Here is an 18,996-nt window from a genome sequence, read left to right on the forward strand (position 1 = left end):
CAGACAAAGTCGCTGCCTTTTACACTCACTGTAGAAGAAAGATGTGTAATCAGACACTTCAGCTGTGTTTTCATCTCTGGAAATGTGTTTTATATCATGTAGACTTTTGGTGGCATAAATCAGATGAACTCGGCATATAATGTGGACACTATGAGAAGTGTCTGGGGTGTTCTTTTCCATCTAGCTTTGTGTTTTTATTGTCACATTTTATTATGTAATTATTCATCATGGTCATGGTCAAAGGTTGAGCAGATTATCTTCTAGCTGCAATGTGCGGAGGGTTTAATCCCCAACTCCTGTAGTTTATACGTGTCCCCAAGTATTTTGATGCTGGTCCAGAAAAATGGAAAGGGTTGCATTAGAAGCCACATCGACAATGTTGATAAGAAAAATATGCGGTGGGGATCCCAGATTTGGTGCAGCTAAAAAGAAGGAGAAATATGTTCATGTGTCCAACCAACAGCTCTGAGTTTAGCTTTGTTTTGAACCTTGTGCATTGATATTTAAACCCCACACGCTGCTGTAAGTACTGTATCTAATCTGTTTTATTCATGTACATGGATGACCTAAGATCGTGACCTAAGATCAGGATGAGAGCGAGAGGTTGATGGACGTGACTACGTCTGTGAAAGTGCACAGTCGAAACCCTGTAACACCAAAGCTATTTTGTTGAAGAGGTGTTCTAAATGGGTCTTTAACAATAAATCTCCAAGACTGAACTGACAACTTTTATCCAGCCAAGTCTCACCAGTGGTGAATAGCTGTATTTATATACCACTTTTTTCCAAAGACCTTTACAACGCTCTCTCTCTCACACACACACACACACACACACTCTGACTGACAGACAGCAATAAGCTATAATACAAACAAGAGACATCATTTTGGATTTGTTTGTCTTGCCAACTTTGCTAACAGGTGAACTCAGTGTTCAATCATCAAGCTCATTAAAATATGTCACATTCTGGCAGCTGACTACAGAGCTATTAACCTGGAGGACTGAAAATCCAAAGACAATTTCCTCAGCAGGAATTATGTCAAAGCTCCCTTTTGAGGTCATTACCAAAACACTGCGGCATCACTGCCGCATCACCCACAACCCCCTCTGCTACCCTGTTGCAATAAGCATTTACCCTGATGAAGTGATGCTATCCGGTGAAAGAATAGACAAAGGGAGGAGTAATCAGGTCTGAAATAAAAAAAAATTATCTGATAACTAATTGAAACTGAATTGTGTGTTTGTAAAACTAACTAAAACTAAAAATCTCTGTACATTTCATACATGATTTAAATGTAATTTTGTTTACAATGTGGGGCTATAAGGCTATGCAAGTTAAACATAACATTTGTTTTGTAGTTAATTGGGATGAGTTGGTTCATCTAAGTGAATCAAACCTCTAGTCTATTATTGGGTTTACTGTTTCTTAGCTCCTGAGACTCATGATGTGTCTTGAGGGTTGTTTATTATTACATTACAATATTCCATATTCCATATTCTAAAAAAAACTGAAAACACAACAAAGATTCTGTCAGCAGGATGACTCAGACTTAACGCTGTAAATGCTGAAGGGCAAAGGCAAACTCCTGGTCAAATTGATATGACCTTGCAAAATAACCAAAGCGGAGGTTTTGTTATTATGTAAAACAAGCTACAGAAGACGTTACCTAAAGATTTGCTCTTCTCTCAAAGTCATTACAATCTGTTTAGCTCCCAATCAATATTGTGTGTTGAATCCATGAGTGTGTCTGGTCTGTGGACCTCTGAGTGGATGATGAAGATGCAAATTAGGTTTATAACTCATTACTTTGGTGTGAATGAGAGCTGATAATGTTTAAATTGAGCTTCCAACACACCTTGATATTAGAGAGACTGACTATGCCCATGTGTGACCTCCCTTAGCAGCTTATTTCATTTTGTTCCATCTGCTCATAAAATGTGTCAAGGGAAATTATGAAATCACATCAAAGTGTGCAGAGACAGAAATTGAAAACCATGAAACAATGTACAGTCGTATTTCTCATCATGTGAGATATATGTGTTACATTTGTTTGTGTGTTTCCGTACTGTTTTGTTCATGGATGCAGTAATGGCAGTATAGGAAAAGTACACATTTAAACACACAAACTGCACAGGTTTTATTGAATTGCGACGTGTCAGATGCCCATGAGATAATGTTGTAAATTTCCCATGACGGCTCTAGAAATACCATAGGTCACAGTGATCTGACCTTTTTTCTGCAGCAATTTCCCCTGTCACATCCTGGAGACGCTTGGATTACTTCATTGTTCTTTGCTAATGTGGCCACGAGGCTCCATGTTAGTTAGATAAAAAGCGTTGTAAGTGTATGATCTACCACAGGCCGATGCCCAGCGTTCTCTCTGAAATGCTCAGTGTCAAAGCAAATGACATATTATACATTTCTGCAATGATTCAACTGGACCAAAGGTGACTCCCGCATAAAAGAATATCAAGATACAATAAAAGAACTTGGCTATGAATTGCCCGCTGGCATTTTTGAATTTCAATTTGTCTTTTTTCTTTTTTTTTTCACTGGAGACGAAGTCAATGAAACACATTATTCATGGAGCAGTCACCTAATTTGCTGGACACAATACCTTCAAGAAACAGCTGTTATTGCTTTCATGGTATGAGGGATCAGCCCCTGATGAATCCTGACATATCAGCACAGTTGGGCTCCAAGCAGCTACTAACGACTGCAGGAGCTAAAGTCGAACACAACACAGACACACCCTGGAATTGGTGACATCACCATAGTATTAGGTGTTAATCACCTGTAGATACTCTGTGGTCTAACATTTTATTTCTAATGCAATTTTTATACTGCTTTTAGTATAAATTGTTTCAAATCCTGTATGTTGTATGTATTTGTGCGATTTACAGCACTTTGGTCAAATACATTTGGACAATTGGAATAGGAATGAGTGTAAAAGTATCTTCCCTTGTGTCCCATACAAATTTCCCATTGTTTTAACCAAGCTAGTATTTGGTGAGTACTATAGAAATAATAATAACATTACTTCCCTATTGAAAAACGTTGATGAAGTGTAATGTGAATTGTTAACGTGTGTTGTTGGTGATTATGTTAATCACTATTATTGATAATAATAATTATTGATAATAATGATCATAATAATACATTTACTCTAAGCACAACCACTTACCTAAACCTATCCTTTACCTCACATTTGAACATGTCTGTGCCTTAAATGTAATGACGTCCATTAGCAAAGTGTAACTGTGTAAACAGACTCATGTCCCCACAACATGAGTAATACCCACACCGCACACTTGCACACACACAATGACTGATGGCCTTGGGCTCCCCTTTGTAAATGACAAGTGCCATCCATAACAGGCAGGCAGGGGCTGGTAAAGTGATTACTTTCATAACACACAGTGTCCTGGTAAACACAGCTGGCACCATGTGTGTCACGCTAGACATGAAGGCAAATTGCTCAGTCCATATAAAATTACGCATCGTGCTTTAGGTTTGTCTTGATAGAGGGCCATCAGCGACGTAGCAGATGGATGGACTGCACCTTTATTCCACCTCACTTACTATCAATGGCCTGGGCCAGAGGATGTCAGCGATGGCCGCGTATGATCAAATCTGATAAGATACTGGGAGGATTTACAGTCTATTGTGAGCAAGGGGAGCACATTATAAATTCATTATACACCACTATCTGATAATTACGAGCATTATAATTCATTATAAATCTGGCATGTATCCATAATGACTTTTTTATCTGACGGCTTCATGTCCTGATTCTAATGACTGTGATTTGCTGTTTTCTTATAATTCAGAATAAACACATACATTATTGTCCATTGTAAAAAGAAATAAGAAAAAAGAAAGGTCATAACTTTGTTTATTTGCATATATTGCTGTTCATTCACATGTTCTATACCAGGGGTGTCAAACTGGTGGCATGCAGATAGATTTCATGCAGCCCACCACATAATATCAGTTTATAATGAAAACATGGTCCACAATACCATGTTTGGTAGTGTTTTTATAATCAATAAACACATTTTACCTTAAATTATCACAATATTAAATGTATTACACTTGACCGAATATATGAAAGCTGTTTAATTACAGTTATCCATGACATTATTTACTAAATTCTACTAATTCATTTCTGTTTTTTATTGTGACGTATACACCATTCCATATTAAAATAAGCACTTTTACTTTGAAATTCGGTCAAAATTTCATGAATATCTTATATTGCTCACCTGCTCCACTCGCCTTTTTTTTGACACCAGTCCACTTTAAAAAGGAGATAATAAAAATATTAATATGTGTGTGTGATGCTGCTTCAATTTTTTCCAAATTGCCTCTATATATTCCAAGTGCAAACTATAATAGAATGCATTTAGCTAGACTTTATCCTCCAGATGAGGGTTGCAGGGGGCGATGTGCCAGTCTCTGCTGACAAAGGGTGAAAGGCGGGGTACATGCTGGACAGGTCAAGATTCACTCTCACACTGGGTCTTCTTGCTGCAAAGGCAAGAGTGCAAACCACTACACCAACCGTTTGACCTTTGACTCGACCTAACATTGTAAAATGAACAATGCCTAATAGTATTGTCAATCATCTGATGTAAATACTACATTCTCAGACTGACCCTTTATGTTTTGATCACAAACATTTGGACGTGTCAAACGCTCAGGTGTGATTTACTGTATATCAATAATGTCAGGGCCCTGATGTTGTGCATGCTAGTCTACTGTAGTGATAAATAACAATAATGATAATTCATGTTTAGAGACACTCAAGGTCACCTCACAGAACAATTCAATGTAAAAACAATGTGAAAGAACATTTAAACAGGATTTGAAAGCGGAAAATTAGTCAATGTTCCTGATGTGGGGGGCAGAGTGGCTGAAGGGTCTCGCCCCATGGTGGGCAGATGGGCAGGAGACACAATGAGACTGATTGTCGAGGTTGACCTGAGTGTCCGGGAAGGGAAGGTCAGAGAGGTATGGGGGAGCAAGGTTATGGATGGCCTTGAAGGTGTGGAGCAGAATTTGACCAGAAGCCAGTGGCGCTGATCCTGGTCCTGGTCCTGGTCCTGGTCATTTTCCTTCTTTGCAAAGACAAAAAAGGTGGGGACAGTCCAAGTGTAGTTTCAGTAGGGGCAACAATGTAAAAAAAAAAACCTGCATGGGTGAGTTAATAAAATAGAACAGAAAAGAGAAATGAGGCTAAAACATGCTAAAACAAGAATGTTGGAAACTAATATATGAAATGACTTCATCATCCTTAAAGCTGAGCATTTCTTATTATGACTAAGCTTTATAATGTGTTGACACTTAATTATAAAGAAACACTTACTCATAAATATCAGCTTCTTGAGCCATAATCAAGACTCAGTTATTGTTTCAATTATGATACTGAGTGATTTGTGTGTGTGTGTGAAAGAGATATTGCTTTGGACCTAATAAAAGGAAGACACAGATGTCAGAGAACATAAAGATAATTATTGAGTGGTTGTCACAACAGGATACCGTTGAATGACAACATTATTTGTTTCCTTCCGTCAGTAACTCATCATCTAATTAAAGGTGGCATGCTATCATTCACATTACATCCAGTGTCTCACTATCAGGCCTCAGTGTCACTGTTTCCCCATCTCCCACTCATCCCAACATTGCCTTCATCACCATTTTTCCCTGAAATGCTCCAGGGTTTACACTGAATGTATTGTCGGAGATTTAAATAGAATATTCTTGGGTGGACATCTGTGACTCACTGTGTCTTTTGAACAGTCACATCAGTAAGGAGCTGTACAGTATGGACAGTGGTAGATCAGCTGTGCATGAGCTTGTGAACAAAGGGTTCGTTTTGGAAAAGTGATGCTCTCTCCAAATATGCTGTTTGTTGTAGATTAAAATCCAATTTTAAAAATGAAATACAATGAAATACTGTCTGAAATACTGTCTGTAATCATCCAATCTGAACAAACAAAAAAGTCTAACTCAGTGAGTTCAGGCCAAGACAATTGAAAAGCAGGGATGAACACGTATCCCATAGAATGTAATGTCATGTTCTAAGCACACTATCACACACTGGGCTTTAATACACAAAGCCCATATTAAGGTTTGTCTAAATTGAACTTGCAATCACACAAAAACCATTGGGTTGTTAAACTCGGCTCCAAATAATTGATAGTTAACCTCTGTTTGCTGACACTGCTCAAGGCTCAAAGTTCACTCTCTGTTTATTACATCATAAAAACATTAAATGCAAATAAACGGTGTTTATCCCTTTTGACTCCATGTTTTGTCGCTGATGATGCATTTTGTGCATATTATGTTTTACTTTTGCATATTGACACCTGACACCTTTGATGCAAGCACACTGTACATGGTTTGTCAGAACAGCGATTTGCAGTTTGACAATATTTCACTGCGTCAGTCCTTGGTGATTTTTTGAGTCTCACTGAAATGAAGAACCTTCAGGTTACTCTTCATTTAATGTTTGTCAGAACTCAGCTGTCTTACGTTTGTCAAATACCAAATACATTTGGCATTTCCTTTACAAATACACAACTCAATGTCATGTTTTCACTCAAGGACAACATTTTGTGTTACATGTCCATTGCACACCTTTTATTAAAGTGGTCTCCGTACCATTCACAGCTTGACAAAGGGTTAATTAGATTCACCCTTGCCACGGCCGCTGCTGTCTGTGCTGCCTCAGTGCAGGAGGGAAATTTGCCTTGACCGCCTACTCCAACATGAACAAGAACTGCAGAGTGTTCCTGTGTTTTGAGCTGCTGCTATGCCAACACAGCTGAGCCATCCGGCTGCTGAGATGTTACTGGGATGTCTTGTGAGAGCAACAACTGTCAATGTAAGGTCCTTGACGTTTGCTCTCATGAACAAATATTGCCCTTGTGTCACATGGAGAACACGGTAGTTTTGTGTGTGACCCTTAACAGGAGATTAGTTTCTATTATTCAGAGGAGTGATGCCTCTATATCTCACAGGACATTCGGTCTTCTACAGAGATTAGAGGTGCAGCCAAGAGAGGGCTGATAAATGTTTGTCACAGTTGGATGCTTCCTTCAGTGCGAGTGGTGAGAATGTAAAGCAACACAGAACATAAATAAACAGAACTCTATCATGCAGAAACTCTAGGTGGCGTAGACTGATGCTCTGTGAATGTTACTTGAGAGGCTGACATGGTGCAGTGCCAGTTGTGCCAAATTGTTTGTCTGAGTGAGTCAGTTCATCGCCAGCTGTATAATGGAATCGCTATTTGCCAACTATGCATCTGTAAATGAGATATTGTTTTGTCGTCATGCAATTGGTGAGTCAAAGACAATGTTCCACCTCGGTGGACAATAAAGATTTATTCTATTCTATTTTTGTCCTGTCCAAAATAAGATTTGATACTGTTTGTCATGTCCCAGCATTGGAGTCATCCTTTTAAGAATATACATATATATATGACACTTTTAGATCCTGTATATTATGATATTTTATATGATTGTGCTGTTTTTGTTATGTATTGTTTATTTATTTTTCTAGTCGTAATTAAATCAGAGTGAATGACATGAGGTATTGGACGCGATTCAGTTTGGCAAACAGAAGAAAAAACAAAAAAAAGACAAAAAAGCAGTTCCTCTGTGTCATATAAACACATGAGTAACAGCCAACGTGGCTTCACAAACAACGACGTGACACCTGTGAAGAGGAAATATAACAGTTGTCCTTAACACAAGGAAATTAGATGACATACTTGTTTGTGCCGCTGTGCCATTGTTCATGGACAATCTCTCCAGATTGTCCATGAAGCTTCGACTAATTATCGCTGAAGCAGTTGAAACTCGCCATGTCAGTTAGATAAGCAGAGTGACGTTTATTTGTTTTGTCAGTTGAAGTTAAGGTTAAATCATAATGGTATTTTATGGTATTTTTGAGATAATTAACATTATGATCCCATGTTTAAACTAGTTTCAAATTCAGAGCAATTTGACACAAATGTTTCCTCAGAGGATGTGATTTAAAAAAAAACATATTTTAATGGCTTATTTTCAATTGAAACCAGTTTGTGCAATACAATTATTATTATAGTAATTATACTAGTAATTCTGAATGAAATGCTTCCATTTTGGGGGGGAGTTTGGTCAGTCCTGAAAAAAAAGTGTTTCTTAATTATATTGAAAATGGCACAAAATTGGTCTGGGTTGCTTCATCTCATTGTGACTGTGACTGTAAACATGTGACATCATGTTTATGTCTATTTTAATTAGCTGAACAAGACAAACCTGATTTTACATTAGTATCAAAAATAGGACTCGTATCGTCACCTTGCATATGTCAGAGTACAGAACTCATTAAAGAGTGTAGGGAGCCATGGAGAAGGAAAGAAAGGGAGACTAAAGCACATGCCCTCTCCTCTCAGGCACAGACTTCCATTTCGAGCAAAATGCAGGTACAAATCTTCACCTTTTCAAATTCCATTTGAAGATCCCTGTCTGAGCATTCTCACCGGGTTATTGCTCCATCTCGATGCATAGAGCTCTCAAGATAAGAGCTTTTGGGTCTGCCTCGCACAGAGCAAACCAGACAAGGTCCAAGCCATTACGCTTTTTAAAAAAATGAGGGAAAAAAAAGGCCAAAAAGAGAACACTTTCTTAATCATTTGGGATGAGTGATCATACTGTTGCTTTTCTATAAAGGGACCGTGAAATAAAGGACAATACATTGTCACATTCCCACATTTCCATGCATGTACGCACATTTGCAAGGCTGCTCTGTAGTGTGCCATTTCAACTTTATTGCAGCATAATCACACGGAGGAATTTCTACAATGTCTTTGACAAGAATGGCAATAAATAGAATACAGCGCTGCAAGCTGCTCTCAGCCTTTTCTCTGTGACATGTATATTGTTCTTTGATGAATAGTACTCTTCAATGTATATATCTAAAGATCTGAAAGGAAAACACATACATGTATGGTATGTACTCCTAACTATAGGTGTTTATCTTCTTCTGAATGTTCATTATCATCAGTCATCAGCTAGGCGGTGTTTGTATACGTTCAGTTCATGTCGTGCTTTGTTGGATGAAGAGCTCCCCTCACTGCAATATTTCTTTTCAAGTCAACCTGCTTCTCAGTGATGACAGTGAGGCCACCTAGTGGCCAATTTTTATATTGTGGCAAAATGCAGAGAATTGTGATCATTGTGGTTGGGGGGGATAAAGGTCCTCAGGGAACAACATGAGGGCTGTCTCTTGCAGGAAATCACTAATGCTCTCAAGACAGCACAATGTCGCACTTCATCAGACAGTACAATGCAGCATCAGTCTTCTGGCTGCATCTGCTGCACGCAAAGGAGATGTCTAGTAGCAGTTAATGACTCAATAACAAACATAAAGTTTGGATTTTTGCACCTTTAATTTGAATTTTTATTCTACAGATTTGTGCCTGTGACCTTTTGGAAAATGTAACAGAAACATCAGCCAAAAAAAAAAACCCAGCATGAGCTGTTTGACATCATGTGGTCACATTTGAACACGTTTCCTTTGTCTGAAATGAACAAAAGTGTGATTGTAGCTGGTGCCAAAATCTGCACTGATAGTTAAAAATAGAGCAACACCTAATGTATGACTTTATGATTTTACTGTGGGGATTTCATTTTGAGAGTCACATCTGAAAACTCTGTACAGCTTAACTGTTTTTTTTTTTTTATGTGAGGAAGTGGCTGCAAAAAACAAGCTTAATTAATAATTAAAATAACCAAAGAAAAAAGACTAAAACAAAAATGTTTATGGTAAGTGGTTCAGAGATTTCAAAGTTTGACCATGTGCAGTGATGAAATAATACAGACATTCATTCCATTTCATGATTTATTGACATTTATTTTTTTCACCATGGTTTCGCTTGATCCCAACAGTATTGACCATAAAGTTTCTTTTTCATTTAAATTACATTTATAATGTTTTACTCACATACACATTTATTGGTTTATTTTCTTATTGCAATAAACAAGAGTAGCCAGAATGAGTCAGGTATTGCTACAATTCGGCATACAAACTCTTTGTCCCCTGTGATAATGAAATTCAAAAATAACTTTATTGGCAAGACAGAATTACACCATAGCCTCTTTATCTTTCTCTCTCTCTCACTTGTTCTGTCGCTCCCTTCTCTGGGAGAGGCTGAGGCCAGAATAAGGCTAAGGCTAGTAGCCAAAATACAGCTAACATAAAATACCTGTCCAGAAAACAGGAATCTAACACTTATTTCCCATGTGTGAATAATATGGAAATGACCACTGATTGAGCATATTAAGGACGTTATGAACAACTCTGTGGTGCTGCTACTTGACCAATCTACCAGAGACAGGATTACTGTACTTTAATTACGTTGGGTCACCGATAGAAAGTCTGATTGGATCATTTCATCGTTGATGAATCTGCCTTGACCAACTGTGCTGGGGTTTTTTCTGTGTGTCCATTATTACGTTAGGCCACTTTAGCTCCAGGTGGCTTCTGTCTCTGATTGTTGGGAAAGTGGGGAAGAGAGCTGGTCCCAACACACACTGGAATACACAAAGTACACATACTGTACCAACAGGAGAGAGAAAGCACAGGTCCTGGAATAGTTATTATCGCACACACAAACAAAAATGAACTCTAATGCTAACGAGGTTTCATTCAGAAACAAAAAAGCACAACGGTGGACGCTGGCGACAAGCCGGCATCTTCTTTAAGTAATGGCATTGATAATGTTCCTCATGATTTCCACATAAACACATTTCACACAGAAAAAACAAAATGCAAGTCAGTAAGTTAAAAAAAAAGAAAAAAAAAAGCCTGCTGAACGTATCTACCATTAATTCCTTGATACCTGGTGTTGAACCCTGTTCCCCAACCAGAGATTACCATAGTAAAAAGGCCCTTTAATATGAAGGGTCTGTACCTAGACGCCCAGCTTCACCTCCCTCTCTCTCTCTCTCTCTCTCTCTGTCTCTCTCTCTCCATCAGTCCCTTCAAGAGTTTGCACTCCTCGTGGAAGAACAGAAAAGTCTGTCAGCTGGCATGCTCCCAGTTTACACGACTCCAGACAACATGTCACAACATGTCACAATGATAACAAGTCACTTTGATAAAAATTGCTCATTGCATTGCAATATTCAGACAAAGGTAAGACATTAGAGCTCATTGCTTCTCAATGAAAGGGCACAGTGTATATCTTGTTCAGAGAAAGGACGATAGTTTCAAGCTGTTGAGCAAGACAAGGTCTGCTGCCACTTAACTATACTGTAGCTTCTGTGGCTCCCTGCTGAGTCAGTGGGTTTGCCTGTGTGTTGGAGGCAATCCACTGACCAATAATAATCTCAAACCATTTTTGCTTTTACCTTCATTGATGCAGTTATTAACATTTCCTACCTACAAAAATATTTTTTATATTTTTTTTTTATCATTATTATTACTGTTATTTATTTTCCCCTATTTTATGTGTGACATAAAAAGAAACAGTCCAAACCAAACAAAAAACAACAACGGCTCACCAGACTTTGTATAAGAAAACAAATCATGGTGCATTTCATGGCTTTCAGTTGTAAGACAGGAAGTATTGATAGATGCCTCGGGCTCTGCTGCTCGTGGCCTCGCTGGGCTTGCGACTCGGTTGTCACTCTGACTCGAGATCATCTCTCCAAGAATATATTTGGCTTGGCTTTCATCCCCCGCGCTTTAATTTGTTCCCTTTCAGCATAATTGGTGCCAATGCCGATGTGCCCTCTACCATAGATTCATATGAACCTATGGGAATGGATGAGGTGAGGAGAATAGAGCAGGGACGGAGGAGGTGAACGCTATGAGGAGGCTGTGATGCAGAACCCTGACCCTGCAGGACCTTATTTTGAAGCTGCATGCAGAAACACAATACATACAGGGTCACACACAGGGTCACCTCCCCACCTAAGTAGTGAATCAATCTTTGGATGAAGACCAGGGAGATGATAAGAATGTCAATAAATTATTTTTGATAAATTCATGGAGGTTTCATCAAATACCTAGAAGGTTTTGCAGTATGTTATTTCTCATTACAGTGAGAAAAATCACATTATCTTATATCGTCGACCTAAGCTACAGACAGTGATCATGTATCAAAATATAACAGTACAGGCTACCGATGTGTGAATGCTGCCGTTTCTCCCATCATCTCATCAGGTCCTCCTCTGAGTATTATGAAGGTTGGCAGATGTGCCCTGGAGCGATGTTTGTTGATACAGTCTATTTTAAAACACAGATTCATTAGTTCCTGTGTGTCTGTATGCTGCCTGGGGTCAATTCATCCACTGACCTGTGCCAGCCCTCTGCTCACCTCACCCTCTCAGGAAATGACAGTGAGAGCAATCCCACGGTCACTTCCCTGCTCTCTAAACCCTCACAAGCATCAGACACGATCACAACGGCTACCACCTGCCTGTCAGCCCAAGTCATGCCCAATCTTGTGAGAACCTACAGTGTCGCAAACTGAAGACATGCTGCCCTCCGGGGTAAGAAAGGGGGACACGTACAGTACTGCGGAGGCTACCACAGCAACATGTGACACATGGAAGCAGCTACCCTACTGACAGAACATCATTGTCTTGGTTTTTGTGGTGCATAGGATGAGAAGAACAAACTGAGCCATCATGACTGAAGGAAGCCAACCTGGCCCAGAATAATTATGTAACACTACATATGGTTTAATGTTTATAGAAAGGTCTGTGCAAGGGAGTGGGACCGCGAGAGGTGAGAGATGTACAAGGGAGTTCAATGCATAATCAATATCTTTCCTCGGCTCACTCCAGCTGCAGATCACCCAGGAGTTGTTAAAATGGAGGACGAGTTCCAGGTAAAGGGAAAAAAAAAGAGAGAGACAACTTCTACTCCTTTCTGCTGCGCCTTTCCCTTGCTTTTCTTTCAGTTTGACTTTTAAATGATTGGATTTATTTTTCCTCTATCCATTGCTTGTTGATCATGTTTGTATCTTCACAGTGTGCTTTTGGAGTGGCTGCTCTCTTGACTGGCCCAAGTCAGTAGGTGATGTGTCAGTAAGGGGAGAAGAGAATTGGCCCGTGGGTGGTGCGGATGGGCCCCGGGGCGGGTCTTAGGATGGCGTGGCTGAGAGGCGGGCCTTGCAATAGGTGATGGTGTGGGTGAGACCCGGCAGCAGCTGCACGGAGCGCCAAGGAGTTTGAGGAAGCTGCGGCAGCCATTGCTGCAGCAACAGCCAAGGGGCTGGGCAATAGTCCTGCCCCCAAAGCTTTGGTGAGATCCTTGGAGAAGGTCAAAGAAGACTAAAAAAAGAGAAGAGGGCGAAGCAAGAAGCACAAGACAAGAGGGGGAAGAGAGCGAGAGAGAGAAGGGGATAAAATGATTAGATCCTGAAGGGCAATACAAAGTAGAACAGATATAGAGCTTCATTTTTAGACTCTTTTGATCTGTCACAATGCAGACGTTCAGGTCACTGCCCAAAACAGAAAAACTGGCTTTCAAAGGGATTAGATCAACATGCTCCAAATACACCAAGGCCTACCAGACTTGTTCTCACTCTATATTTGCTCTACGGATCTCAGGTTTGTTCACCGTGTTACACAGGAAATGCTAGATTGTACAGTGAAATATGAGAGGTTACCGTCAAATCAGCTCCTCTGTGCTTCTTGTGCCGGCTGAGGAGGGGGTTAGGCTTGCCTGCCATACCATCCCGGTGCCTTCGACTTGATATGTGCTGAGTGGTGAGAACACAGGACTACAAATCAGTCTGATTCTCAACATAAATGACAGCCTTTGCCACTTAGACCATACACACGGTCTGTTTTCTTCCTCTCACCTGTTTGAGTTGCAGTTCAGAGTTGACCCGCACATTGCAGATCTCACAGTGGAAGGTTCGTTCCTGAGTGTTGGGGTCCACCGGCCCCCCTCCCTGCTCTCCACTGGGTTTGGGGCCCAAGCGAGGATACGCTTTGATGGGGCCCAGCCCACTCCGTGCCTCCAGAATAGTTTTATGTTTGGTACCTGGCAGGCAAAGACACACATGGGCAAAAACACAACAATGTCAGTCACTGACCTGTTTAGGAGCTAATGGAATATAATGAAGTAACACAGGGGCGATATATTGCAACTTATAACAAGTGAGTAATGTGAAAGCAGCAGTATAAGAGTGTGAAAGTAGAGAATATGTCTTGATTCTCTAAATGACCACATACGTATGACACATTTCAGAATTGTCAAATGAAGTTGTAGTGCCACTGTTTTACCACTAGAGGACAGCAGTAAGCCAGCTGTGCAGCTGTTGATCTGGTAGATGAACTTAAAGCCATCTCTGCTGTTAATATAGTGATAATGAGGGATTGATTATTAAGGGGTTGCGGAAGGGTCATACAGTATGCACTGTCGTAAAATTCATCACCCACATGCTGCAATATCCATAAAAAGCACACAACCAGTGAATCTTCATCTTCAGAATAAATAATTTTGACTGTAAATGTCAAAGATTGGAAAGTTGAGGTCAGGTTATTATGAGAAACAGATTTTTCTTGTCATGCCTCTTGCAGTTCAACTGACTGCTGTGCTGTGAGATCATTACACCTGTGCTTTATATGCTGTTTCACTCAAGAATGTATGGAATCTATCACACTGTGAATAAAGACATCTGAAATCCCTGCTGTACAATATACTGCCACGCTTCTTGTCGAACTCCCTGTCAACCATTCATTCTGAAGATTGACTGATTGATTTCTTTTTTTTACTTTATTAGATAAATTAAAATACAGTCCACAAAGAAAATGCAAAAACATCACGACATATTTTCATTGCAGTCCTACAGGGCAAGAAAATGATGTAATGTGTTGTTAAGGTGTGTAACACTGTGTTTTCTATTTCAAGCTAAAGCCATTTATAATTCAGGAAAGAATAAAACTCAGATGGAACCATATTCCGTCAAATGTTGACAATAAATGTTGTGTTTTTAGATTTCAAACATTACATTGTCAACAAATCATACCGGGTTAAATTTACAAAGAAGAAGATCGCCAAAGTAGATAAGTGCTGTTGCACATTACTTCCTCCTTTAAGTAGTCTGCAGAGCAGCTCACTACACAGTGTGCCAGAATAGTTCCTCATTAAATAATCACACATTTCATTCCTGGCGACTCTCAAAGCAAAGCATCTCCCTGTCAGTGGCACTAACTTTGAATTTGAGTCACTCTCTAAAGACCCTTTGAACCGAGTTAAGGTTACAGAAGAGAGTAAAATCACTGGGGTCGGGTGACTGCTGGAGAACATGGTGGCTGCGGGCTGAAATGACCAAAAATACACTCTTGCTGTTTTTGCCTTTGTTCTATTTGGATCTGACAAGGGGATTGCTCACTCTTAGTAAGGTCAACTCACAGTGTAAAACAAGACATAAGGAGATGAGGCACATTTGCAGACAGAACAACATGCCAGTGGTTTGACACTAGCAGAACAAATATATGAATATACAGTATCACTACTACTTTTCTTTTTTTCTGCTCTTCATTCTGTCGCACGCCACATGTATTCGCGCCTGCGTGACATGTGCTTTTCAGTTTTGAACCCTGCTAACATACATCGTATTGATTCTGAGAATTATTACTTCCAGATCATTTCACTCATAGAATTTATGTTCTTACTAATCCAGGAGGTGAAGTTTGGAGCCAATTAGCCAACACACGGTTATGATTATGTTTAGACAACATACTGTCTGTGATCTCTTACTGTACTGCATGTGCATGTGCATGTACACAGTTGACGAATGAGCTGATGGGCAGATGTAGAACAACTGGTGTATAACTGTTGTTTGACAATGTTGAAGAAGACCTCCACAGATTACTCTGACCATAACAGTGACGTTTCAACATCCAACATCAACAGGCAACTCAAAGCAAGCAGGATATCGAGTTACGCTGATGTGGAGCCTGTTCTTTATTGTGTGTTCTGTCTTTGTACTTTCTCCCTTTATTTACAGTAGATGCATGCATTTGTAAAGAGAGCGTAACTCAGCAAAGAAACAGTGGAGATCCGGCAAAAAGGGCGACAAAAAGGTCCCATGCAGTTATCATTTGTTGGGAAATTGAGGCACTGAAAAAGTGACATCGTATGTGGGAGCTGTCTGACTGAATGTTGAATCCTGTACTGTGAGCTCACCCACATAACAGCCTATTTTCTTTTATTTTCCCAGAAAATCCCCGCACCGTGGTTTCCCGCCTTCACCCTCCTTCTTTGCAACTTTTTCAAGAGAAAGGCTTCAGGGTGTGTGGAATACTTTTTATGCTGTGTGCTGCAAAAGATGAGATGAATCATGAATGTTGAAGTCGGGGGAACGTTGTCTTTTAAATAATGATATGTTTTGTGTGTGTGAAGAGATTGTGGTGTGAGTGCGTTTGCAGTGTGCTGTGTGAGGGGGCTGGCTTTCACAGGTGAGGCACCTTGACGAAAGCTGCTGAAACCAGGAGAGGAGGGCTCTGTTACATAGGTGGTGCCCGTCACTATCAAACAGATCCGTTATCTGCTGATCGGTGTTATTTGCTGCACCATCTGCTGGGTAGCACTAAACCTGACACACTTACTGAGGACGTTTCATGAACCCAGACAAATGCACTTATGCTCACTGCTCTGTGTGTCATATACGGCGTACAACCTGTTAAATGTGTCTTAACCTGCAATGAACGCAACACTGATTCGTCAAAGTTGTGAACTAAGACTAAACTCCTTTTTTGTTGATATAATCCACAAATGTATTCCATTAAAAAAAAACAGCTTTTAATTCCATTTTAGAAAGTCATGACATCAGTTTCAGAAAAACGTGAGACAGTTTCCTGGCAAAAATCCCCTGACACACACAAGGTTGGACTATGTTTCTATCAATAACAGCAGTATTTTAAGAATTCGACTGTAGTTGAAGTTGAAGTCCAGCAACTCAACACCAGTGAGCAGAGACACATCACTGTTTATTCCCCAAGGTTTGACTGGCAGCTAATATAGACTTCACCCACCTTTGTTGTGGGCCTCCAGCTGTGACAAGGAATTGACTGCCACCTTGCACAGTGAGCAGTACAACAGCTTCTTGGCCTTGTCCTCCTCTGTCTCTGGGATGGACGGGCTGCTGGAGACTGATGTGCCCGTGGCTCCTGGTCCGGATCCAGTCTGCTCTGTGCAGGTGCTGCCACTGCCACAGCCTGGGGAGGTGGAGGAAGGGGGGATCAAGAGCGAAGTTTGAGTAGACAGGAGGGGACACACTGATGCCACAGGGGAGTCCATGGGTGGGGTAGGTGGGGTGGTAAGAGGTGGAGGGGGCCCCGGGGCCAGCTGGGGACCATTTAACTGTGAAGGCCATGTTTCATCTAAAAAACACAATGAGAGAAACAAAGAAAATGTCAAATCCAATGTCATTGTATGAAGAGTACTTTAATGAAACAATGGAATATTTACAAGCGACTTTATTGTCTTTAACTTTTGTGGTGAAGCACAGTTCCCTGGAAAAACAAAACCTACATCAAAAAACACTGCAAACACTCCCACATGAATGAGGGAACCATGGTCTCCTCCACAGATCAGACATAAAAGCATAAAAGTGCTTGCAATAAATAGCTTTCTGCTTCCTACTGTACAGGAACTGCTCAAAAAGAGCTCATTTTAATTCAAGTTATACATAAAGTGGACCACAGGAGGGAAATGTATGACCTCAGTATTTAAAGTCATGTGTTTGACGTGTTCCTACTTCCGAGGCTTTTTGAAGTTTTCAGGCAAGTCTTTCACTGATGTGGTCTCTTTTCTTTTCTCTTTTTTATCTTCCCAAGCAAGAAATCGGAAACAGAAACCTCAGCCTGTGCACGAGTCCACTCTTTCCTACACACCTGTTATTCATGGCTGGGGTTAAAGCAAAATGACCCGTGTGTTGTCGCAGGTCAATACATGAAGTCCAAAGAAAACATCATTAGGTGAGCTCTCTTCTCCTCTGCATATTTTCTATTCCCCCTGCTCTCTCTCTCAATCTCTCTGTGCAGTTTGACTCTCTTATTGTTGCATGTTTCAGCACGGTTGGTTCTTCTTTTTTTTATCTTTACATCACAGTACATGTTTATACATACACTTCTGGTCAGCCACTCCCACATGTAAGGCTCTTGGTATTTACAAAGCGATGGGTGTGGGCTGAAAAAAGACCCCTAATTTTGGGTGGGATATTCAGAACTCCCCCATTAACCAGGACCAGCAGGCCCCTTTTTTCAGACTCATCAGGAGTTGGTGCCAAAGACAGACAACGTAAAATCCCCACGGGATTATGGTATTAAAGGGATAACACCAAGTATTTCTGGTAAGAAAGAAATATTGACTTAAGCTGTCCAGTTTCCTTTTAAAGACCACACACTTTGTCATTTTGTCACATGACACATCCCATAGGGGTCACCATATTTTTCTTTCGGCTTCAGCCTTTGCTTCTTGTGTGACCGTATGACAATTGGTGCAACTATAGAGTTGCACTCACCATTACATGATGTCATCTCTGTGGAAAATGCCACTTTGCGTGCTTTCCATTCCATAGCTTTCCAGGATCAAAATTCCCTCTCTTTCCACACTGCAAGATTCCAGCTGCAGAGCTGCTGGAAAGCATGCAGGGTTTGTCGAACAGATGTTTAATTAAAAAGTTAAGACAAAAAAAAAGGAATATTTCCTCCTCTGACTCTACATGACATTCAAGAGTCTATAAAGCAGGATGCAAGTGGTGTGTGTGAAGTTTGTGACTCATGATGTGCCTCCTCTGCCACAATGCAACTCAGCTAGTTAAGTTGATTAGTGAGCTTGTACCTGCATGTGCAGGAAAAGCGGAATGGTAGAGAAGCATTGGTAGTTATTTGCAGAGTTGTTGGAGTTTGCCCACACACGCACATTATTCCACTGAAACGCAGAAAAACAAAGGCAGAATCCACAGCGACCATAA

General features: G+C 40.4%; 1 protein-coding gene across 3 annotated transcripts in view; it reads right to left on the bottom strand.

Annotated features, from left to right (window-relative positions):
• Nucleotides 1–9,884: 9,884 nt before the first annotated feature.
• The window catches only part of znf385a (zinc finger protein 385A), a 55,272-nt gene continuing 46,160 nt past the window's right edge, over nucleotides 9,885–18,996 (bottom strand). For all 3 annotated transcript variants that reach the window (XM_058643389.1, XM_058643390.1, XM_058643391.1), the window contains 4 exons: nucleotides 17,054–17,401; nucleotides 13,870–14,054; nucleotides 13,675–13,767; nucleotides 9,885–13,336 (listed from right to left, as the gene is read on the bottom strand). In XM_058643389.1, the coding sequence (XP_058499372.1) occupies nucleotides 13,088–13,336; nucleotides 13,675–13,767; nucleotides 13,870–14,054; nucleotides 17,054–17,401 (875 nt within the window). In that variant the 3' untranslated portion in view covers nucleotides 9,885–13,087. The remainder of the gene's footprint in view (nucleotides 13,337–13,674; nucleotides 13,768–13,869; nucleotides 14,055–17,053; nucleotides 17,402–18,996) is intronic.

Source organism: Solea solea, chromosome 11 (genome assembly GCF_958295425.1).
Source record: "Solea solea chromosome 11, fSolSol10.1, whole genome shotgun sequence".
Classification (NCBI taxonomy): Eukaryota; Metazoa; Chordata; class Actinopteri; order Pleuronectiformes; family Soleidae; genus Solea; species Solea solea.